General features: G+C 41.6%; 1 protein-coding gene across 1 annotated transcript; it reads right to left on the bottom strand.

Moving 5' to 3' along the window:
• Positions 1–1454: 1454 nt before the first annotated feature.
• Positions 1455–4510, bottom strand: LOC138945384 (uncharacterized). Its single transcript, XM_070316813.1, has 3 exons — positions 4283–4510; positions 3417–3507; positions 1455–2420 (listed from the first exon to the last, which is right to left on the bottom strand). Exons 1-3 carry the CDS (start codon positions 4406–4408, stop codon positions 2077–2079), a joined length of 561 nt encoding a protein of 186 aa, XP_070172914.1. The 5' UTR covers positions 4409–4510; the 3' UTR covers positions 1455–2076.
• Positions 4511–25778: the final 21268 nt, after the last annotated feature.

The following is a 25778-nucleotide window of genomic DNA, read 5'->3' on the forward strand; positions in this document are numbered from 1 at the left end:
TCTCACCTCGCCGATTCGCCGGGGAAGACGATTTCATGTTGTTCGGTTTCTAAGCTCCAGAAAAGTAAATAAAGAAGATACCAAAGGGAGATTTCCTACAATTTGATCTGCACAGCGTGTTTCCAATGTCCACGCGAGGAAGAGCTGTCGAAAGCGCGGCAGTCAGTGTCGATCTGGCAGCCGTATCCCGGTAAGAACAGAGACAGATCTAGTGTCTCCCACTCTGATAACGTGTCACCTAATCCGTTTTGTTTTAATTTCTTTTTATTTCAGCAGACACGGATGTCAAACACAGTGCTAGGCAGTCACCTCTAGTGAAATGAGTTGATCTAAAGTGCCTGTAATGTTTGGATGTCTTTGCTCGTGGTTCGATTTATGTGAATTTCAAGACTTGCAGTAGAGTCTCAAGTTAAGTTTACTCTGCCCGAAGAAAACTGTCCACCATTTACTTGAACATGCAGATATAAGGAAACGGAATGAATCTGTTCTCAAAGTCAAAATGATCACGATTTTTTCCTCAGATTCAAAACATGCACTGTCATGATTTTGTCTGTACAATCAAAGAAACTACAATGGGAAGAAGGATAACTTCCTCATTGGGCATGCTTAGAAATGAGAATGGCTAAATACGAGTTATTGCCCTTTTCTACATGCTGACCAGGCTGTCTCCTGCTTTGTCATGACTAGTACAGTCGATCTTTCTCATGCTGTGACTTGCTTTATTTTCACATTTTCGGTATTTAAAACAGCAAACACACACACACACACACACACACACACACACACACACATACACTGAAGAAGTTTCCATTCTGATTCGGTTATTTTATTTGGTGCTATATGTTTGCTTCACATTGTTTCTTCTTTTACATTGCTTTAGGTATCCCAATTCGCTAAACACATCCATAATGCATGCATGGCTCATTCGAAAGAGGGCAACTGAATAACTGATGCCCAATAGCAATAAATACTGAACAACTGAAAAATAAATAGCAATAAATGATGACAGCGCCAAGTTTTTAAGTACAAAGTGAAATCATGTGACTGGACAAAGGCACAATTACAAAATACAAATAAAAAAATCGAGGCTCATTTTAAATTAAGTTCTCAGCTCATGGGGAAGCATAAGGTGACCCTAGAAACCGAAATTAGGAGACCTCCCGCCCCCAGGGCAGACTACAAAAAAAAAGGGGGGGGGGGGGGGCTAATTTGTGAAAAAGTATAAAAGGAATCGAAAACTGTATACATGTATTTAGTTAATACCCCAAAAATTGTATAGTATATACAATGTCAGACCCTAAAGAAAGTTTGTTAGTCATTGCTTAGGCAAAACAAAGCAAAATAGCCTGTTTACGGTATCCCGACCAACCCTATTTTTCTAGACCAACCCTAGACTTTTTGGGGGGCATTTTGAGAAAAAGAAAAAAAAACAAAAAATCAATTTTGTTCCTGTTTTTTTGCAAAATAATTTAAAAATATGGTTATAAAAAAAAAAATTAAGAAAAGCCGACCTACCGACCCTCTTTTTGTGTGCCTATGTTACTGTAAACAGACTAAAAGGTACATCAGAAACAACACACCAGGGATGCTACTCCCCCCTTAAAAATAGCCATGAGTCATAGGTGTGACGTTTGAATCTTTTAGCTAAATAAAACCATAGGCAATTGATCGGAAATATCAGGAAAAATCTTAACAAGTTTATTATTTGTTTGCTTGGACCAATCCTCTTGCCGAAGAGTTTTACAGTAAAAATTGATTTTACGTCAAAAATATCACAGGAATATCGAATGTTGAGGTAAGGCTGGGATAGCCAAGTTCAAGAATAACGGAAGGCGACTGTTAAATCTTTTTGAAAATGTATAAAAAAAATAGATGGTAGGCAATTCAAAATTAAAAAAAGGACTCTCGGAGCATGGAATTACTGAGTCAAAAATTAAAGAAGGCTCTATGAGCCGAAGTACATGTTTTGTCTATTGTCTTTTTTTATTTTGAATTCCCTACCATCTATATTTTGATACAATTTTGGACCCTCTTTGTACGGAGAGAGTTGGCAATTGTTAATCACATTCTCTCATCTCATTGACTCTCCTTCGGCTCCTTGGTAACATGCGTTCCCGTCTCTGCCAGGATTGGACACAGCAGCAGATAACCGGTAAATATGTAACAGGCATAAATGGCAAAATAGCTCGCCTCGCCTGATAATATATGAGACAACTGTTCTACTACAAAGTCTTTCTTGGGAGGCTTGGCTAATTTACTCGCTCGTTTTACACGGGGTTCCATCGTTTTCTTTTCTAATCGGAAAACCTTGCTCCTCAGTTTGTTGACCTTCTGCCGAAGTTCCGCTTCACGAGGGGATGGGGAAGATGACGACTTTGATGCTTTACATCCTATGTCCTCCAGGATCGCCTGAATGTCATCTAAAAAAGAAAACACACATAAAATAACATAACCATAACAAGTTACAACCTGGAAGAAATTAAAACACGTGTAATTAAATCACAAAATGAAAATAAACAATAGCGTAGGAAGGCAGGCCAGAAATGAAGTGTATTAGCAACTATGGATACGATGTGGAACAATGATGGAATTGACCTTGTTTGGTACTGAATGGGTGAGGCCATTAGAACTGTACCCACGGAATACGCGCTATATAAGCTTCATATTGATTGATTGATTGATTGATTGATTAGGACAACAGTACCAGGTAAACTCCTCACACACCATGCCTCTTTCTTTCTTTCTTTATTTGGTGTTTAACGTCGTTTTCAACCACGAAGCTTATATCGCGACGGGGAAAGGGGGGGGGGGGAGATGGGAATAGAGCCACTTAATTGTTTCTTGTTACACCATGCCTCTAACAGGATATGTTTCCCATCTTTACGTGTTGGAACTACAGGTACAATTTCATCCATCCATGCATCCGCCCTATACAGCTTCTTCTTCTTCTTCTTCTGCGCTCGTGGGCTGAAACTCCCACGTGCACTCATTTTTTTGCACAAGTGAAATTTTACGTGTATGATCGTTTTTACCCCGCCATTTAGGCAGCCATACGCCGCTTTCGGAGGAAGCGTGCGGGGTATTTTTGTGTTTCTAAAACCCACCGAACTCTGACATGGATTACAGGATCTTTTTCGTACGTACTTGGTCTTGTGCTTGCGTGTACACATGAAGGGGGATAAGTCACTAGCAGGTCTGCACATAAGTTGACCTGGGAGATCGGAAACATCTCCACACTTAACCCACCAGGCGGCCGCGACCGGGATTCGAACCCTCGACCTTCCGAGTTAATAGACCGACGTCTTACCACCCCGCCACAGCACCCGTCACCCTATACAGCAATTATCAACTATGTAATGGATGGGTTTAAACATTTTTTGATGTCAGGGTGTTCTTCATGGTTAAAAATCTCTTACCTGGTTGAACAATTTGTGCATCAGGCGACAGGTCGGTGCTGGCTTCATTTGTAGCTACCCTTTGCGATGGTGGCTTCCTCCCACTAGCAACCTGCAAATGCACAGCTCTTTAACTGACAAACTCACAACCAACACCCAATCACAATGAAACAATTCTCCCAATTTCATGGCATTGGTCTTAGGCCACACAAAAAAGTGTATGTTTCTCGTAAGGCAAAACAAAAAATAATCTGTTTACAGTATCCGGACCGACCCTATTTTTTTCCCACCGGCCCTAGACTTTTTGGGGGCATTAAAAAATGAAATTAAAATATTCAGATGGCTAAAATACAAAAATAAAAAGCCGACCTACCGACGCTATTTTTGGGGGGCCTATGTTACCTTAAACAGACTTTTTTTGTGGCCTAACATGACTAAAGGTGGAGATTTTTTTTCTAAACTTTTTTTTTTAAACCATCTTTTTAACTTATTTTGTTGAAAAACAGGAAAACAATTGATTTTCGAATACCCCTTTTATTTTTGAAAATGCAAAATAAAAGTCTAGGGTCGTCGGGAAAACATAGGTAGGGTCAGGTGACCAGAAACATACAACTTTTTTGTTGTTGACGCCGACCCTATACTTTTTTGCCATTTTTGGCAAAATAAGTTCATCATATCATCATAATCAAGACGTCGATCCAAAATAAGTAACTTTTTTTTGTTGGCCTTATCATTTTTTTGCGCTAAATGCAAACAGGCATTATTTGATGGGAACAATGCTGGGTTTTTTCAATTCTTACATCAGCCTCAAACTTGTCATTACTCAACCTGCATTTAATAGTGTGCTTCATTGGTTTGCAAAAACCTAAAACCAATAAATAAATAACCTTCGGTGGTGGATTGGGCACTGCAAACAATGTCGGGACAGCATTCCACACAAGTGATCCTCTCTGCAGGATTGTTTTACTGGTTGGCCTCAAAGTGATCAGTACAAAGCTTGAGACCTTGAACATCAGCTGGCTGCAGCTTTTCAAAGTCCTCTCGCCTTGTGAATTGCATCCATATTCTGCACCTAGTTTGACAATAAAAACAACAATGTTATTGTTAAACTAAGCAAAAAGGAAAGACAAAAAAAGCTAAATCAGATCTTCAGTCTAAATCTAACGCTCTGCCTGAACGCAAAACGGATGAGTGATGTACCTTTGTACTGTAGTTTTCCCGTAAGCAAGGTTTGATAAAGGATTCGGCAAATATGCCCACGGGTAGTTTGTCATCAAGTGTAAACTGTTGTTTTGTACTGACTGCTGACTCACACTCACAGTCGTAAGTACAGTGTACACATGCACACACAGGTACACACGCAGACACACGCGTACATAGTACAGCTAGTACAGAAATCTCAGGATGAACCGATCCATGCTATGTTTGTAATATTTCATTTGCATATTAGTTCTATAAATACTGTAGTATCATAGCAGACAAAAATGCCCAGAGACAGTTTTGAGTTAGCTTATCTGAGTGAGTTGACTCGAGCCATTGCATTCTCATTCTGAAGAAGGTAAACCTGATGAAATAATCACTGCACAACCCACCTTTTTTCTTCTTTAGGGAACTTGTGGAAAGTTTTCCCGAAGCAGCTCTGTTTGTAACGGGCGTTCTTGCAACAAAAAGCCGAGCACAATTTACCACCACCTCGCACGCGATCGGTACCTACGCGATCCGCCATTTTGTTTTCGCCGTCAGCATGTGACTAGGGACGATAACCCACAAACACTTTTTCGCATTTTCTTCGCAAGTTCCACGTCTTCCTTTTGTACAGTGTTTGAATTTAGTAAGTCTTAAGTAGGCTACTTTGCAACAACTTCCTTGAACGTGAAAGACAGTTTTTAAATGCTAGATCTGTATCGCGTTTCATTCCAGACTCGATCCTCTCTTTGATTGTAGATCTACTGTTTGCTGTTTACGCACTATCATATGATTCGCTATGTAACGTTTGGTAAGCTTACCTTGCCACAGCTTTCTTGTCTTTGTTGGCATTTCTGGCTGTGTTGACCGTCAGAATTATTTTAAGAACCAGGCTGCTGCAGTCGACATGTTTCGCATATTGTAGGGTTACCATGCTGCATAGGTAAAGTGGCTTGTATAACCTGACTATTCTGTTTCAAAACACTGTTTATATTTGTGTAGGTTGTAGTCATCATAACTAATCGCATTTTGCCATTTGTTTCAGAAAGGAGGTTAACCTACAACAAGATCGACGCTATGTCAGATATATGCCTCAGCCACATGAAGACTTCCGAATTTAGATCTACTCGGCATGGTGACAAGTCTTGATGAAAAGTATAGGACTGAGGACAGCAGTGGAAAAAGTGCCCACATGGCAGGTACCTAACCTATTACCCTAGTCATTTTATCTGTTTGCCTTCTTTTGAAAATTATACATGGAGTTGATATGATGCGTTAGTTTTAACTGTGTGTGTGTGTGTGTGTGCGTGTGTGTGTGTGCGTGTGTGAGAGTGTGTGTGTGTGTGTGTGTGTGTGTGTGTTTGTGTGTGTGTGTTACGGAGTGAGTGAGTTTGTGTTATGTTACTGTTTGTTGATTTCTTACGGGAGCCTTGAAGGCTTCGCCTCTTGTTTCCTTACCTTTTATATATATATATTTAGTGTTGTTGGTGGTGACCTTGCTTCCATGTCCCCATCCTCCTGACAGAGCTGGCACAGAGATCTCATACTCCCTGGAGACTACGTTGTGTCGGGTGGCACAGACGAGGAAGATAAGAGATAGTATCGGGGTTTTTTCCATTCCTTTCTGCATGTTTTGTCCTGCCTCTTCTCCTTATCTTCCCCAGGGAATGATCACATGGGTCTTCTCCTTCCTCCGGATTTCGATTTTTGTTTGTGAGTGTGTGTGTGTGTGTGTGTGTGTGTGTGTGTGTGTGTGTGTGTGTGTGTGTGTGTGTGTTTGTGTGTGTGCTTGCCTCTGTGTGTGTGTGTGTGTGTATGTGTGTGTGCGTGCGTGCGTGCGTGCGTGCGTGCGTGTCCGTGCGTGCATGCGTTCATGCGTGCGTGATTGCGTACGTATAAGGGTGCGTCTCAGAATCTCGTCCTCTGTTTGTGACATTATCACCAAAAGTAAAATCTTCCCAGAAAACTTTGATAATACTATTTACACACTTCTCAGGGTGTACCTTTTCAGTTTAAACAAGAAAAAATATAACATTGCCTTTAGTTTGCCATATATTGAGCATTATTTGGACCATGTGTGCAATATCACCCGTGTAACATGGAAACAATAAAAGACAACAAAACTGCATTTATAAGGCTGAAAACGACTTTTATTCAGTTATTATTGTTGAATCACAAGCCATTATAGAGTTCAATATGAAATGACTTCATGCAAACAACAAAATAATGTTTTTTTCAAAGTTCCATGCATTTGTCAAAATTTCAATACAAAAATGAAAATTAATTAATGATATCCTGATCAGAACATGTTGATACATGGCATTCATTCAGTCTTATTGACATTTAACCTTCACAATAGCATATATATATACAAAGATTTGTTGCTCTAAGACAAAATGTTAGAAAGTTATCCCAAAAGAATGCAAACTGGTCATCGATGTAACATGGAAACATCACTTTTGTAACAAAGAAACGGTTATGCTTTTTCCAACAAACTTTACTAAATGAAGCTAATTTTGCAACCAGATTCTTCTTAGGTAAAATGCCAAACACTAAAACAGGAACAGAAAGAAAAAAAGCTGGACAAAATCAAGCAAACTTTGCCCCAAAAAAGAGAAACATTAATGAAAAGTTCATCACCGACGTAACTCGGAAACGAACAACCAGACATGTATTATAAGGTTTGACATGAAGAATGCAAATGTTCAAAAGTGGTTCATTCAATTGTTAAGACAATAAACCAAAGGCATTGGTTACATATAGAACAGTTGCCACTTGCAGTTAATTAATTTATTTCAAAAGAAATAATGCCCCCTGGCATTGAAGGTGGGGTCACGAATCATGGTTGCATCAGATGTAAGGACTAAGGAAATATCATCGATCCCTGGAAAGCAATAGTAGTTCCCCTCCGGTTTCCTTCGAAGGAACTTTACCACCAGTTCATCAGGTCGAATCTCTTGCACCTGAAACATGCAAGTACCTGCGATTTCAACCAAAGATTGATGCAATATGTGTACTAGTTTCACTAACATGAATTTGTTTGATGTCTATCAAGATTTTGATGCATCCACATTCACTGGCTAAAAACAAAATAAAGTAATTATTTTGTTCAGACTTACCATTCCATTGAACATACAACTTTTACAATTAAAGAAAACATTGACACTTACCGTTCCTTTAAATCGATTTCGGAAATTTAATTTTGATCATAATTTTTATATTTTTAATTTTCAGAGCTTGTTTTTAATCCAAATATAACATATTTATATGTTTTTGGAATCAGGAAATGATGTCAAATAAGATGAATGTAAATTTGGATCGTTTTATATATAAAAAAAAAATTATTACAATTTTCAGATTTTTAATGGCCAAAGTCATCAATTAATTTTTAAGCCACCAAGCTGAAATGCAATACCGAAGTCCGGCCTTCATCGAAGATTGCCTTACAAAAATTTCAATCAATTTAATTAAAAAATGAGGGTGTGACAGTGCCGCCTCAACTTTTACAAAAAGCCGGATATGACGTCATCAAAGGTATTTATCGAAAAAAGGAAAACAACATCCGGGGATATCATACCCAGGAACTTTCATGTCAAATTTCATAAATATCGGTCCAGTAGTTTAGTCTGAATCGCTCTACACACACACGCGCACAGACAGACAGACACACACACACACACACTGCATACACCACGACCCTCGTCTCGATTCCCACTCTATGTTAAAACATTTAGTCAAGTTTTGACTAGGTGAAATCGAAAGAAAAACTATTATTAACAAATGTTTAGCCTAATTTTTCACTTCATAGAATATCATAGCAGCAAAAACTCACCTTTTCTCAAGAACCTTGGGTGTTTATCACTGTCGAAACAAAATCACAGACTTCGGAAACATTCTCGAAATATTTCTTCGCTGCTGGAAGCTGAACTATTTCTCTCTGTAACTGCGCATGCGTAGTTACCCGCACCTCTAAGTCACTACGCGCAAAATAGTTCTAATCTTTCTTCAAAACTCTGAACATTATTTGCAAAACCGTTCACCATCGTAACTGAATTTTGAAGAAGCATGTCATATTGCGCAACTTTCAACTTAGTTTGCAGATATATGCAATTTTGAGAAAATAATACTTAAATAACATTTAGCTTAGCGATTTTCTATGCCCTTTCATGTCAAGATCGTGTTGAAGATGAATATGCAAATTCTAAAGTTCAAATTTAGGACTTGTTGCTGTTGCACGCGTGTGGAAACCTATGTTACGACAGTGATGGCAAACTTTCAAGCGATTAATTTCGTTTAAAAAAAACAATTCTGTGGACAAAATAACATTTCAACTGTCAAGTACACTTAAACCAAACACACATAACAAGAATAGCAGTCCTTGGACATTCTAAACGATTCTTGTAGTGAGGTGCAAAACTAGTTGATGGTTCATGTCACAGATCAGACCTCCATTTTTCACGCATCCAATCATTTCTTTCGCAAAACAACCTTCATAATAATCATGCAAAATACTCAGTTTTGTTTGTACTATTTCTTTATTCATTTTACTTCTCAAAAATACCAATATCATGATTTAAAATTCAGTATGTTTCAATTGTGGGCTAATTTGATTGTGACACACACAAAAGGATCAGTTTCTGAGACGCACCCATAAGCATTTTTTTTGTAAGTCTACTTGCCTGGTTGCTGCTCTCAGCTCTTTATGTGAAACTTGATTATCAGCTATTAATGGCCAATATGAAGCCCTTTGTTTGTTTGTTTGTTCGTTCATGGGCTGAAACTCCCACGGCCTTTACGTGTATGACCGTTTTTACCCCGCCATTTAGGCAGCCATACGCCGCTTTCGGAGGAAGCATGCTGGGTATTTTCGTGTTTCTATAACCCACCGAACTCTGACATGGATTACAGGATCTCTTTCGTGCGCACTTGGTCTTGTGCTTGCGTGTACACACGGGGGTGTTCGGACACCGAGGAGAGTCTGCACACAAAGTTGACTCTGAGAAATAAATCTCTCGCCGAACGTGGGGACGAACTCACGCTGACAGCGGCCAACTGAATACAAATCCAGCGCGCTACCGACTGAGCTACATCCCCGCCCCAATCTCAGCAACCAACAGAGCCGCTTTCAGCACAATTCCTCCACCCCTCGTCCACAACCTGCCCCTCTCCACCCCACCACCCCACATCTCCCTCCTCACCAACCCTACCCCCATACATTTGTTTGGGAGATCAGTAAAGATCGCTAGAGTTTTCAGCAGTTTCAGTAAAGACGACGTTCGGCTCAGTTTGGCAGAGACGGTGTGAATTGTCTGGGATATTTAGATAGCCTCGGAAAATTTACAACATAGTCGTGCTTATTTGGAATGTGACGTCCTGTTCTTCGTCAGTCACACCTATATCGAAAAATAAGCGTCGCACAGAACCAGCGCCCTTCCATTAATATGCAGAAGTAGCCTCAGAGATTTTACAGCAGTCGAAATCCGACATTTGGTTTAGTTTGGCGGAGATGGTGCGAATTGCCTGGGGTATGTATAGATAGCCGTTTCACTGACATTACTTTACAAATACGTGTGATCTAATTCTGAAATGGTGTGCCATTGTGTACTTGTAGTAGGCTCTTGCTGTAAGAAAGGGCCATAATATGGACTTAATGCGCTATCATCCTTCCGTAATACATTTTTCGAGTTTGAGATTGAGTTCAAGTTTTCACTTTCTCTGTCACTATATTTGACTGTCTCCCTCTGTCTTTCTCTACCTCTCTATCTGTCTGTCGACCCACCCTCACCACCCCCTCCGCTTTCTCTCTCCCCAGCTCTCTCTGCATGTCTCTCTTTCTCTCTTCTCTCTTTCTTTTTCACTCTCTCTGCATGATTCTCTCTCTTTCTCTCTTACGTTCTCTCTCCCCTTCTATCTGTCTACATGTGTGTCTGTGTATATGTCTGTCTGTCTGTCAGCCTGTCTGTCTGTCTGTCTGTCTCTCCCTCTCTCTCCATCTCTCTGTCTCTCTCTCTCTCTCTCTCCCTGTCTCTCTGTCTCTGTCCCTCTCTTTCTCTCTCTCTCTCTCTCTCTCTCTCTCTCTCTCTCTCTCTCTCTCTCTCTCTCTCTCTCTCTCTCTCTCTCTCTCTCTCTCTCTCTCTCTCTCCCTTAGTCAGAAGCCATAGAAGGCGGAACTTTTTTTTTTTTTTTTTTTTTTTTCCGACCTCAGTTGCATGCACGGCTGCATCAACCCATCTTTTTTGCCTCTTTCGTCTTTTTTTTTTTTTTTTTTTTTTTTTTTCTTTCTTTTTGGGCGGTGAGCATATCCTTCTTCATTGGTCTTTTTTTTTTTAATGAAGTTTTAATTTTGTTTTCTTTTACATTACAATTTAACTAATGTCTGCGTGTATGTGCGTGTGTGTGTGTATGTGCGTGTGTGTGTGTGTGTGTGTGTGCGTGTGTGTGTGTGTGTGTTGTTGTTGCTGTTCCCATAATTCTGTTATATAATACATTTTCAGCGGGACAATACATAACAAGTTAATTAATCCAACGCTCGATAGACAAAGGCGAGAATTTACAAATTACCAATTACAGTACCAGTTTTCAGCACAGCATCATACAGCGCATATATAAATAACTTTACATTAACAGCACAATACTACTAGTTATCTATATTCTTATACACAGTTCAATTTTACTAGAAATTTCGAACTCGAGCTTGGTTCTGAAATAAGATCTTCATGTTAGTTTTTGGATTTCCGTACTTAAACTGGCTTATGCACATTTTCGATATCAATATAAGGTGATTAATTATGAAGGTTTTCTCTCTGGGGATATCACGTGTGAAATACCCAAAAAGAGCCTCTTCGCAGCTTAACTTTATATTTTTGCCTGTACATTTAAATATGTACCCTTGACATTCCTGCCATATGGGTTGCACTGCTCTACACTGCCAAAAAAAGTGCTCGATGAAGTCGGTTTCGTTACAATACTGACAAAGATTTGTTTGACGAATTCCCATCTTATGTAGCAAAATATTGGTGGGATATATATTGTGTAAAATTTTCCAATGCAATAGACGAAGACGGGTTTCTGTCGAGCATTCGTTAGCTAATTTCCAGTGTTTATCTTCTAATGTAATATTTAATTTGTTCGACCAAAATCCAGCTGAGCTTGGCTCCTTTATCTCATAATTTAACATCTTTAGGCGAATTTGGCGTGGAGATAATTGTATAAATGGCATATGATCAGAACGGGCCTGACCCGTATCACGCAATAATAGAGCTTTAATGGCAGTCTGTATTGCATTATATTCAAATAGGCGAGACTGTTTATATCCAGTTAGTTCACATATTTCCTCAAAAGAGCACATGTCGTTATCGTTAAAAACATCTTTAACAACGCATATTTTAGCCTTTATCCAGTCATTCATGTATAGCGTTTGCTTCCTGTACCTTATATTTGTATTATTCCATAAGGTTTGATTGCGTACACTTATCTGCTGTTCATTACTGCTTATTTCTTTGATCTTGTGTTTATTGTTTAGCCAGGTGATAAAAGCTTGTTTCCAGAAATATTGCTTTATGGCACCTAGTCCTTTAAAATTTTCTGCACTCACATTTGAGCGCAGACAGCATAAGCGTTCGCCCAGATTTAAAAAGGATGCCAATGGAATCTGTTGCCACTTTGCGTTACTTCCGTCCAGCAGCCTCATAATCCATGAAATTAGAAATGATGTTTGTACATCTTTGACATTAATCATTTTCAGACCTCCAAGATTTGTCTCTTGGCACATTACTTTTCTATTAACTTTTTCATAAGCTCTTTTGTTTGAATATTTTTTCTTCCAGATAAATCGGAATAGAGATGAATTTAGCTTATTGAGGAAGTTTTCTGTGGCACATAGAGATTGCAGTGCGTAAGTAAACTGTGACAACATTAATGTTTTGACTATACAAATTTTCCCCATTATACTTAGGTTTCTTTTCGACCATGTTGCTATTAATGAATTTACTTTATGTAGTTTGGGTTCCCAGTTTTCTTCTATGTTGGAGGCTGGGACAGAGTTGTTGAAATGAATACCTAAGATTTTGATTTGTTTTTTCCAAATAATATTACATGGTCGGTCAGCAGAAAATTTATTTATACCAAGCCACATTGCTTCTGTCTTTTGATCATTCATTGCTAACCCTGAAAATTTTGAAAACTGAGTTATTAGATGTAATACGTTTCTTAGGTCTTTCTCATCTTGTAGGAAGAAACTAATGTCGTCAGCATACATAAGTAGTTTAAGAATTTCACCATGTCTATCAGAATTCCTTGGCAGTTTAATCCCTTTAACATCTTGATCTGCACGGATTTTGATTGCTAACACTTCGAGGGCCAGAACAAAGGCTAATGGTGAAAATGGACATCCTTGTCTTATTCCAGCATCACATGGGAATGGACTCGAGATCCATCCCATGTAATTAATACTACTCTCTGTATTTTTTGTTAAAGTATCGACCCACCTAATAAAATGTTCACCAAATCCGAACTTTTGGAACGCCCAGAGCATATATTCTTTAGATATCGTGTCAAAAGCGGCTCTGTAGTCTAGCGCCATTAAAATACCTGGTTGATTACTGTTATTCATATATTCAATGACGTCATCAATCATTCTAATAACAGTGCTGGAATTTCTTTTTTTTAAAAACCCAACTTGATCTTCACTTATTAAGTAATTGACGACTTGATTTAATCTGTTTGCAAGGCATTTCGCTAATAGTTTATAGTCGGTGTTCGTTACAGATATAGGACGCCAGTTATTTAGGTGCTCTCGTTTCAACCCCTTTCCTTTGTGTATCAGTGTGATTGCTGCTCGCTTCTGGGATACAGATAGTTCCCCTTTTTCAAAGGCTGACCAAAAAGAGGATAATAACATTTTGTTTATATTACTCCAAAAGAACTTTATGAAATTGGTTGTTATTCCATCCAATCCTGGAGCAGAATTACTTCGCATTCCCTTAAGTGCAATAAGGAGTTCTTTTTCTGTAATTTCTTGATCAATACTGCCCTTTTGCTCCTCTGATAATTTTGGGATGTCAGTGTTTTTTAAAAATTCGTCCCCAAGAAAGTTATTAAAATTGGTGTTTTTAGTGTATCTGTTGGTAAAGAAGCGGGTTTGTTCCTTTAATATTTCAGACTGACTTGTAATAAATTCATTCTCTGTTATTTCTATTCTATCTAGTATCTTATTTTTTGCGTGAGCTTTCTCTAAGTTTAGGAAATAACGCGTGTTTTTCTCACCCTCCTCAATGAATTTTATCCTAGATCTAATTTGTGCCCCTTTAGCTTCTTGTATTGTAAATAGTTCTAGCTCCTGCTTGATGTGCTCTCGCTTAGTCACCAGTCTGGCGTTACTGGGGTCCAGAGCCAAAAGTCTGTCCGTTTCATTTAACTGCTGTTGTAAAAGGGTGTGTTTGTTTATACTGAGAGTTTTCTTTTCTCTAGAATACGATATACACATCTCTCTTATTTTTATTTTACATATATCCCATCTGTCTCCCTCTGTCTTTCTCTACCTCTCTATCTGTCTGTCTGTCTGTCGACCCACCCTCACCACCCCCCTCCGCTTTCTCTCTCCCCAGCTCTCTCTGCATGTCTCTCTTTCTCTCTTCTCTCTTTCTTTTTCACTCTCTCTGCATGATTCTCTCTCTTTCTCTCTTACGTTCTCTCTCCCCTTCTATCTGTCTACATGTGTGTCTGTGTATATGTCTGTCTGTCTGTCAGCCTGTCAGCCTGTCTGTCTGTCTGTCTGTCTCTCCCTCTCTCTCCATCTCTCTGTCTCTCTCTCTCTCTCTCTCTCTCTCTCTCTCTCTCTCTCTCTCTCTCTCTCTCTCTCTCTCTCTCTCTCTCTCTCTCTCTCTCTCTCTCAGTCAGAAGCCATAGAAGGCGGAACTTCATATTCAGGGTGTCTGTGTTGCAGGTTCCATTGTATAGAAACTAACTCATGTACAATTGCAACAATCCATTGCACGCAAGGCAATCACTGATTCACTCAAACAAGCAACTTGTCACATGGGTGATAGATTACACTTTGAACTGCCAATGTTTGATTTTAATATTTGTTGACAAACTTTAAATATGCTTTTTACTTTTCGAACCGAGTTGTTTTACAACATGGTGGCATAGCAAAAGATAAGCCAATCAAAGAACGTAACGCACATGTAAAAAAGATAAACAAACGCCGAACACTTCCATGCAACGCTCTAATGTTTTAATCGAGCTTAGAGCTGGTAGGCCAAGCTAAGATGCTCAGGCTATGGTAGGCTGTAGTCCCAGGCTATATAAGTTGACCTTTAAACCTGATAGCCTGGACCCGTATGCTCAGCTTATAGCTCCATACTAAAGCTTAATAAGGTGCTCTCACTCTCTCTCTCTCTCTCTCTCTCTCTCTCTCTCTCTCTCTCTCTCTCTCTCTCTCTCTCTCTCTCTCTCTCTCTCTCTCTCTCTACGCTACGTTAAGACAATATTGAATATAACGTACAGCTCTTTGAAAGAAGAACAAGAGGCGAAGCCTTCAAGGCTCACGTAAGAAATCGACAAAAAGTAACACAAACTCAATCACTCCGTCACACATACACACACACACACACACACACACACACACACACACACACACACACACACACACACACAGTAAGCATAGGTGAAACTGTGCAAGAAAGCGAGACACTAGATCTAGATCTGTCTGTCTGCATGTAGCCTACTTACAGGGACACGACTGCCAACTAGTCTCGGCCCGCTCAAAATAAGAATGACCGAGACTTTCAGTAATTCCTTCGCGTGACGTCTAACCCTCTTACGCCATAATGTGACGTCTTCAAATGACGAAATGTTAAAGTTTCTACCACAGACATACACACGCACACACGCACATACGCACAGACAGACAAAGTTACGATCGCATAGGCTACACTTCGTGAGCCAAAAAGGACTTCACCTGCGATTCAAAGCTTTTCACCCTGTACACCCAACCCCTCTCCCTGGTCATCGAACGGCACGGCCTGAACTACAACTCCTTTGCCGATGACACGTAGCTCCAGAACAGCGCCAAGCCGGAGGACGTTGACGATCTCCTTGGATCCATCTCCAGTTGTTTCACTGACATCAAGAACTGGATGACTGAGAACAAGCTGAAGCTGAACAGTGAGAAGACGGAGGCCCTTCTCGTTGGAACACGACAGAAGATTGCTTCCCTCACTGTGACCGACCTCCAGCTGGATGACGCGACTGTTCCATTCTCCCCTGCTGTCAAGAGCCTTGGCGTCTTTCTCGACTCCACTCTCTCCATGCAGACACACATCTCCTTCATCATCAAGACCTGCTTTTTCCACCTACGACGCATCGCCTCCATCCGTCGCTACCTCACCCACGACGCCTGTGTCAAGCTGGTTGTCTCCCTCATCTTCAGTCGTCTGGACTACTGCAACTCCCTTCTGGCTGGCCTCCCCGCCTCATCCATTCATGGCCTACAACGAGTCCAGAACGCCGCTGCCAGGCTGACGTTGAGGAAGACGAAGCGAGACCACATCACCCCCCTACTTCGTGTTATGGAGTGGTATAGCCCGGTTTTTAGACAATCATAAATGCCTCTACACAACTCTATAAGTTTAGTATTTGTTTACAAGCTTGAATGTAATCTGAATAGTTGTCCGCTACAGTAGCTTACAAGGCACAAGCGCACACGCACTCACACACGCAAAAACCTGGTGTTAAATGGATCTTGACACTGCCAAGACTAATTATTATTGTTTACAAAGCTTTTTACATCACAAAATCATTTCCGGGCCTCGACCAGTACTCTAGGCCGACAACACCGCAAGAAACTCTACAGTCCAAGACGCAGACACCTTTTGGCTCAAACAAAGCAGCTTAACAGGTAAGACGAATAGATATTCTACTGTACGTTACCCTACTGCCATCTTTCGGCCCTCAAGATGTTGGTATGGCTGTAAGTCCTTCAGACGACTGACAAGGGTGCACCAGTCCTCACGACACCGCAACCATTGCTTGACGTAGTCCTTGATCCTTCCAGTTCGTCTCGGCGGCTAACTGTAGAACTCTGCCAGCTCTCCATGCCATGGTCATGTACACCAAGCCGCAGTCACCAGTTCAGTTCAGCCTCCGTCGATGAAAACCCTCCAGTTGGAACACTGTAAAGTTTATAGTCCATAAATCAACTTGTCTTTAGTTTCTTTCACTCGCACAATAAAAATACTCACTCGTCCAACATATTAAGCTGCATGAGCCAATATAATTATTTACACGTTAATTCCTGTTTTCTAAAGCCAAGAAAACGTTACGTAAAACCCTCACATGTTTAAGCAGTGTAGCACAATAGCTTAGGCCTACACAATAACGTTAAACACAGAAACAGTCACTCTTCTCACATACGACAACATGACATGAAAATATAACCGGTTTCAAACATACCTCAAAAGAGTGTAAAGCCAACATTTAGTACAGTCGCCGGCCTGGCATGAATATGAAAATGGAAGATATCATGTAAGCTGATAGGGAAAGTTCGTCAGTCTTCATCCTTCTTCAGTCAGATACCTAAAACAGGACGACTGATTTTACAAAGTCGTTCTTGCTATGACATTGCCAGTGAGCTGTCGTCTGCATCACTTGCACGTGAAAAACCTTGTCAGTTACACAAAGGTTCAACTGCGGTCAACGTGACGGTATGCAGCCTATAGCCCTTTCCAATGTCTGACCATCGCTATAGTCTATTCTATTTACAACAATACACATTACCAAAAATACGAGTAAACCGCTTCGTAACATCACCCCCTTTCCTCAAAAAAAAATGAATTGTTGAAAAAACGATGAAATTTTCTGAATCTCGATCAGAGATTATCCAAAAGTCAAAAGAATTATATACAGGGGTCATGTTCAGAAGCTGTGTACAAAAAATATCATGAATGAAACAGCAAGTGACAACAATCATCCTCAACCCAGTCTAGACAAGATGTCTGCCTCCAGATTGTCAGTACCACAGATTGGCATGACCGAGAACTGGTATTCCTGCAACGCCAACGCCCACCTCATCAACCTACTGTTTGTGGTCTTGCTGCGTTGCAAATACGTCAACGGTCTGTGGTCAGTCTCTACGACAAAGTACCTGCCTGTCAGATAGCGTGAGAACTTATCTATCGCCCATACCAAAGCTAGACATTCCCGTTCTATCGCTGAGTACCTTGTTTCTCTGTCCAAGAGTTTCCTGCTAGCGTACATCACTGGGTGGATATGACCTTCATCATCTGTTTGCATCAACACCCCAGCAATGCCTGTTCCTGACGCATCTGTTCTGACCGTGAACGGTCTGTCAAAGTCAGGAAGAGCTACCGCAGGCTGTTCTGACAATCTCTGTTTGACGGTCTGAAATGCTGTCTCACACTGGTCAGTCCACTGGACCTTTGCTGGTTTGTTTTTCTTTGTGAGTTCAGTCAAAGGAACCATGAGCTGACTGAAACCTGGAATGTACCTTCTATAGTACCCTGCAAGTCCCACCAACGCCCGCACCTGTCTCTTTGTTCTAGGTGTCTCTAGCTTCAAGATCTTGGTGACCTTCTTGTCCACAGGCCTCATCTTTCCCATCCCTATCATGTGACCTAGGAACTCGATCTCTTGGAAGCCTACTTCCACCTTCGTTGGTCTTGCAGTCAAGCCAAACTCACCTAGTCTCGTCAAAAGCTTGTCTAGCGACTTCAGGTGTTCCTCCCAGCCTACACTTGCTACCAGAATGTCGTCAAAGAAGCTGACGCTCCCACATTCTGCTAGTTTCAGCTGTCTCATCATACGCGCAAAGGAACTTGGAGCTGTGGCTAATCCAAACGGCATTTTCAAAAATTGGAAAAGGCCTTGGGATGTACGGAAACTAGTCTTGTGCTTGTCCTGGGGGTCTAAAGGAATTTGCCAATACTCCTTCGCAAGATCTATTTTGGTGAAAAAGTTTTTGTCCCTCAAACTCACAAACAAACTTTCCGGGTCTGGTATCGGTTCTGAATCAAAGATAGTGACCTTGTTAAGGCCACGAAAGTCTATGCAAAAGCGAACCGATCCATCAGGCTTCTTCACCAAAACAATCGGCGAACTGTATGGAGACTGTGATGGCTCTATGATCCCCAAATCTAGCATCTTCTTCACCTCATCCTCGATGACTTTCTCTGTATCGAACGGCATGGGATACTGTCTCTGATTGACAACGATGTCACCGTTACGAACTGAGTGCTGTATAGTATGAACTGTACCTGGCAAATCAGTCATAATCTTCGCATGCTTGTTGATCACTGACTTCACTTGCTCAAGTCTCTCTGGTTCTAAGTCAGGGTTGTAATGAACATCCTCGACAGTCTCTGTCTGCATAGTGGGTACCACACGAACGTCAATGTTCTGCACATCCTCGTCAGGCTCTAACACTGATCCCATGATCACTGAAACTGCAGTGCTATTCTGCTTATCTCCCTGTGCTCGCCTTTCATACTTCTTGAGCATGTTGATGTGGAACATCTTCTCCTGCCCCCTTGCTAGTTCTATGACGTAATCACAAACCCCCTTCTTCTGCACTACTTTGAAAGGCCCTTTCCATTTCAAAAGAAGCTTAGAATTGTCCGAAGGCAACAAGACGAGAACCTCATCTCCAACAACAAGTGACCTGGGCTTGCTTCTCTTGTCATAGCGACCTTTAGCTTTCCCTGCAGAATCGATCAAATTCTCCTGCGCCAAAGCCATCATCTCACTCAAGGTCTCTTTCAAATCAGTGACAAACTGATGAACAATCTTTGGCTCGCTTGAACCATCCGAACCTGTCCATGTTTCAAATAGAACGCACGACGGACCTCTCGGTGTTCTACCAAACATCAACTCAAACGGTGAGTAACCGGTTGCGGTTTGCGGAATTTCCCGGTATGCGAACAAAGCTGCCGGTAAATACCGATCCCAATCTTTTGGTTTGTCAGTCATCAATCTTTTGAGCATGGTTTTCAGTGTTCCGTTGAAACGTTCGACCAAGCCGTTAGTCTGAGCGTGGTACGGAGTACTGTGAATCTGGTGAACTGATAAAAGTTTCATGACTGCCTGAAACAATTCCGACGTGAACTGTGAACCCTGATCCGACAGTATCTCACCCGGAATACCGAGACGCGAAAAAATACCCATCAGTGCTTCAGCTACCGATTCTGTGTCAATTCGCTTCAGCGGAACAGCCTCAGGATATCGTGACGCGTAATCAACAAGAGTCAAGATATATCTGTAGCCTGTATCAGAAACCGGCTGAATCGGACCAACCAAATCGATGCCTACACGCTGAAAAGGTGTCTCGATCACTGGCAATGGTTGCAATGGAACCCGAGGAATCTTACCCCTAGGGACTGTGCGTTGACACTTGTCACACGTTTGACAGTACTGATGTGTCTCCTTCCAATAACCAGGCCAATAGAAGTACGGGTGAAGTCTCTTGAAAGTACTGTGTGAACCCATGTGACCTCCAAAAATACCATCATGAACCGCTATCAGTACGGACTCCCGAAGCGGTTTCGGTACCACTAACTGAGTAGTACTGGCCTGACTATTGGACCTATAGAGAAGACCATCCTTCATGACAAAAGTCTGACCGTTCACGCTTGTGCCATTGGCAGCACGTTCGAATGACAATGACAAGGTCGCGTCTTCTTTCTGTAATTTTGCAATTTCAGTAGGACCAATGTCCAGTTTCGGCGCTCGCGCGGTCAACAACGGCCTAAACGGTCTTTGATCTTTGATCTTCTGTGCTCTGGTCTGTACCGCAGCCGCGATATCTGCCTGATCCAATTTCGCACCTGGAATTCTACCAAGAATTACGTCTGAAATAGGATTCTCTATGACGCAAGCACTGACTTTCCCCACGAAGTACGGAGTATCCAGATCAACTAGTGCTACTGGCAGTTCCACTATCTCACCGTTGAACTGTCTACAGCGACAAATCTCACCAGTCATCTGACTCTGCAATACTAGACTCTTGCGTACACCGCAGGTAGTGCAACCTGTGTCTAACATCACTTCAACTGGGTTTCCATTGAGTGTACCTTCACACAACAACAAACTGCTTTTGTCGGTTTCTCCTGCTGCTGTTTCTGATGGGTCAAAATCATGTCCACAATTCTTGCTAACAGTATAGTCCTCGCTACACACCTTGCAACACCCCTTGGCAGGAACTGACACTGATGCCGATAATATCTTGGGGCATTTTCTCCTGAAATGACCTGGTTCCTTGCAGTAAAAACAAACCTTACGTTCAAAACCCCCAGTATGAGCTCCCCTAACTGCACCCCGTGACCCAAACTGGTTTTGACCGATAGTTTGTTTTTGTTGCTCTTGGTTAAACTTGGTGTCAGACGGTTTTCCCTTACCCCCTTTACCACCCGTGTTCTGCCTATTGTCTGTGAAAGCTACATTCGCCAACAATGCATCACTGGTTTTAGCTGACATGGTCTGAGTAGGGTGGGCTAATCTATATCTCTCAGCTACCGTGACACACTCTTGTACAGAGCGAAGCTCTCTCTCTTTCAAGAAGACAACAAGTGATGGAGAACATTAGGCTACAAACTGCTCTCTCAGAATCAAATCAATCACTTGATCTGCCGAAGACTTGTCAACATCCGCCATCTCTAACCAACGCTGAAACAGTAACTTTGAACGACTAAAGGGGATATAGCTCAGTTGGTAGCGCGCTGGATTTGTATTCAGTTGGCCGCTGTCAGCGCGAGTTCGATCCCAGGTTCGGCGGAAATTTATTTCACAGAGTCAACTTTGTGTGCAGACTCTCTTCGGTGTCCGAACCACCCCCCGTGTATACTACATTGGGTGTGCACGTTAAAGATCCCACGATTGACAAAAGGGTCTTTCCTGGCAAAATTGCTTAGGCACAGTTAATAATTGTCTACCATACCCGTGTGACTTGGAATAAGGCCGTGAAAGGTAAATATGCGCCGACATGGCTGCAATCTACTGGCCGTATAAAATTTCATCTCACACGGCATCACTGCAGAGCGCCTAGAACTGTACCCACGGAATATGCGCGATATAAGCGTCATTGATTGATTGATTGATTGATTGATTAAAGTAAGCATCCATAGTCTCGCCACTTTCTGGTTTGGCCGCTCTGAACTTGTTTCTGTATCCGTCTTCTGTACACAAGTATCTCTTCATCAAATGAATCTTGATCTCTTCATAGCTGACCTCAACATCACGAGCTAACTCATAATACGCAGTCAAAGCTTTTCCCTTAAGGCCTGGCAAAAGAGCCGTAATCCACTGATCTTGTGGCCATCCTGCAGCTGAACAATAACGCTCAAACCTAAACAGATATGCATCTATAGACTCATTCTTCTCATCGAATGGAAGTGGTTTGGGAGCCTGTAGAACCATCCTAGGCCTATGCGTATTCCTATTCTGAGGCTCGTCTTTCTCTATCAGAATGCCATTTTCATCTAGTTCAAGATCATCATCAGCATCTCCTCTCTCAAGTCTAGCCTGTGCCATCTTTCTATCTAGGTCTGCCTTCTCTTCAGCGATGCGCCGTGTCAACTCAAACATTCTCATGTTTTGCTCCTCCTCTATCTTCATCTTCGCTTTCAGTTCTCTCTCCTCCTTCATTCTATCCACTACATGACGCTTAGTTTCACGATCAGTGAGCCCCAACACTTGCGCTTCATGTAAGAACTGCTGATGTAAAACATCAAACTCACTAGTGTCTATGGTTGCCATGACTACAATAGTATCACTATTCACACAAAAAAAAATCTCTGAAAACCTTTGCAGTACAGCAAAGTTACAACAATGAAGAAATTTGAAGAAAAATGAACTCGAGTAAGACCTTGGCCTTGCAAGAATATACCAGTCAACACATCAAATCAAAAATCAAATCAAATCTGAAAATGTTACTGGATAAACAGGACAAACAAAACAACCATTCACACCCGTGTAAGCGCACGTGCCTTGAGATAGAAAACAATACTGCTAAAGGGTCAAACAAACAAACACTATTGGGCGCCAGATGTTATGGAGTGGTATAGCCCGGTTTTTAGACAATCATAAATGCCTCTACACAACTCTATAAGTTTAGTATTTGTTTACAAGCTTGAATGTAATCTGAATAGTTGTCCGCTACAGTAGCTTACAAGGCACAAGCGCACACGCACTCACACACGCAAAAACCTGGTGTTAAATGGATCTTGACACTGCCAAGACTAATTATTATTGTTTACAAAGCTTTTTACATCACAAAATCATTTCCGGGCCTCGACCAGTACTCTAGGCCGACAACACCGCAAGAAACTCTACAGTCCAAGACGCAGACACCTTTTGGCTCAAACAAAGCAGCTTAACAGGTAAGACGAATAGATATTCTACTGTACGTTACCCTACTGCCATCTTTCGGCCCTCAAGATGTTGGTATGGCTGTAAGTCCTTCAGACGACTGACAAGGGTGCACCAGTCCTCACGACACCGCAACCATTGCTTGACGTAGTCCTTGATCCTTCCAGTTCGTCTCGGCGGCTAACTGTAGAACTCTGCCAGCTCTCCATGCCATGGTCATGTACACCAAGCCGCAGTCACCAGTTCAGTTCAGCCTCCGTCGATGAAAACCCTCCAGTTGGAACACTGTAAAGTTTATAGTCCATAAATCAACTTGTCTTTAGTTTCTTTCACTCGCACAATAAAAATACTCACTCGTCCAACATATTAATCTGCATGAGCCAATATAATTATTTATACGTTAATTCCTGTTTTCTAAAGCCAAGAAAACGTTACGTAAAACCCTCACATGTTTAAGCAGTGTAGCACAATAGCTTAGGCCTACACAATAACGTTAAACACAGAAACAGTCACTTTTCTCACATACGACAACATGACATGAAAATATAACCGGTTTCAAACATACCTCAAAAGCTAAACAACGAAGTGACTGTGGTAAGATGAACAAGGTTAAAAAACAAAGGAATACTGTACTCACCAATACAAGAACGGGACAAGACGGTACGAATTTTCGCTTATGGAAGCTTCATCAGGAAAAACAAGAACACAAAAGACAACAAAAAGCAGACGATGAATTGTGTTCTTGTTTTTCCTGATGAAGCTTCCATAAGCGAAAATTCGTACCGTCTTGTCTCGTTCTTGTATTGGTGAGTACAGTATTCCTTTGTTTTTTTTAACTCAAAAGAGTGTAAAGCCAACATTTAGTACAGTCGCCGGCCTGGCATGAATATGAAAATGGAAGATATCATGTAAGCTGATAGGGAAAGTTCGTCAGTCTTCATCCTTCTTCAGTCAGATACCTAAAACAGGAGCCCGTCTGCTAAAGTGTTACGAAAAACATGAGTCGAGCTTGGCTCCTTGACGGCGACTGATTTTACAAAGTCGTTCTTGCTATGACATTGCCAGTGAGCTGTCGTCTGCATCACTTGCACGTGAAAAACCTTGTCAGTTACACAAAGGTTCAACTGCGGTCAACGTGACGGTATGCAGCCTATAGCCCTTTCCAATGTCTGACCATCGCTATAGTCTATTCTATTTACAACAATACACATTACCAAAAATACGAGTAAACCGCTTCGTAACACTTCGCTCCTTGCACTGGCTCCCTGTCAACACCCGAATCTCCTACAAACTGTCCACTCTGGTCTACAAGTGTCTCAACGACTCTGCTCCCGAGTACCTTCAATCCTCCCTGGACCTGTACACCCAGCCCTCCGACCGTCCCCTTCGTTCTGCTGCTGACCCTCTCCGCCTCCACATCCCTCGCTCGAAACTCGCATCTGCTGGTCAGCCTGCATTTCCCTCCGCGGGCCCCTCCGTCTGGAACTCCCTGCCGCTTGAGCTTCGCCAGAGCCCCTCTCTTGACGCGTTCAAGAGTAGGTTGAAGACTCAGTTCTTCCCGTAGCTGGCTGCGACTTTCATGCTCGACGTGATGTGTTGTGCCCCAAAAGACATTCTTGTGCTGTGCTCTGTGAGAGGTGTTTTCTTTGTGCTTAATATTATTTTGTTTGGACCTAGCTATTGATGTGTACATTGTTGTTTAACAGTTGTTTGTTTACCAGGGTTTGCTAGTGTGTGATAGGGTTCGTGTCCGTCTGAAGATGTTAGTTTCTTTGTTAGTCCTGTGTTGACAACTCTTCGACAAGCGCTTAGAACTGTACCCACGGAATACGCGCTATATAAGCTTCATATTGATTGATTGATTGATTGATATTTCAAAATTGTTTTCTAAACAATAACAGTAATTAATGCTTTTATACTTTTTATCTCAGATGCTGGAAGAGCTGAAAGGGAAAAGAAAAATGTCGTTTCATCTATATCGGTCAGACAATTCACACCATCTCCGTCAAACTGAGTCAGATGTCGGAAGATCGCTGACAACTCCGGCCATCGACATCAACCAAACCATTCATACTATCTCCACCAAACGGACTCACCTTCAGTTTTATACTGCTGAAAAGTATAATGATACAAGAGAAATTAAGCGAATGTGGATTGTACACGTATACACATTAACAATCTACATGTTACGTTAATTTCCTTTTTGTGACATGACGGAAAAGTCATACCATCTCCGCCAAACGGAGTCACATATTGGTCGATCAATAACTGAAAATGTCCTTCCAGTCAAGTACGACTCAAACCAGGCCACTGCGGTGCCAGGGATAGTGCACGTTTAGTCTGCTCAGAAACAGTGGGTTATCATTGGTATCTATTGACACTGTAATCCATGTCAGATTTCAGTGTGTTATAGAAACATGAAAATAACCAGCATGCTTCCCCCGAAATCGGCGTATGCTACCTGAAAGGCGGGGTAAAAACGGTCATACACGTAAAAACCCGCTCGTGAAAAAACATGAGTGAACGTGGGAGTTTCAGCCCATGAATGAAGAAGAAAAAGAAGTCTCCAAGAGCTCATTTATAGATTTAAATTGTTGTGCACAACTGTTGTATACTAAATTCCATGGCTTTGTAAAACATAAATGGAAATAGAACACTGTTCAAACCATATGTTGAAAATGAAAGGCGCAGGGAGATATATACAGAAACGATGGACTGTGCCGAGAAGTGGCGTGGTTCAGGATAAGTCCCTGGACTGCATACCCACGGCGCTCGCTCCATGTCAACGCACATGATTCATCGCTCTCCAGTCTCGCCATT

The sequence above is a fragment of the Littorina saxatilis genome, linkage group LG13 (assembly GCF_037325665.1).
Source record: "Littorina saxatilis isolate snail1 linkage group LG13, US_GU_Lsax_2.0, whole genome shotgun sequence".
Taxonomy (NCBI): Eukaryota; Metazoa; Mollusca; class Gastropoda; order Littorinimorpha; family Littorinidae; genus Littorina; species Littorina saxatilis.

Excerpts from the sequence above, each read along its gene's own strand:
- LOC138945384 (XM_070316813.1), bottom strand. The coding sequence starts at position 4,408 with ATGTTCAAGGTCTCAAGCTTTGTACTGATCACTTTGAGGCCAACCAGT. Across the intron at positions 3,508-4,282 it reads TGCCCAATCCACCACCGAAG|GTTGCTAGTGGGAGGAAGCC; the intron begins GTTATTTATTTA and ends GTGCATTTGCAG. Across the intron at positions 2,421-3,416 it reads TGCACAAATTGTTCAACCAG|ATGACATTCAGGCGATCCTG; the intron begins GTAAGAGATTTT and ends TTTCTTTTTTAG.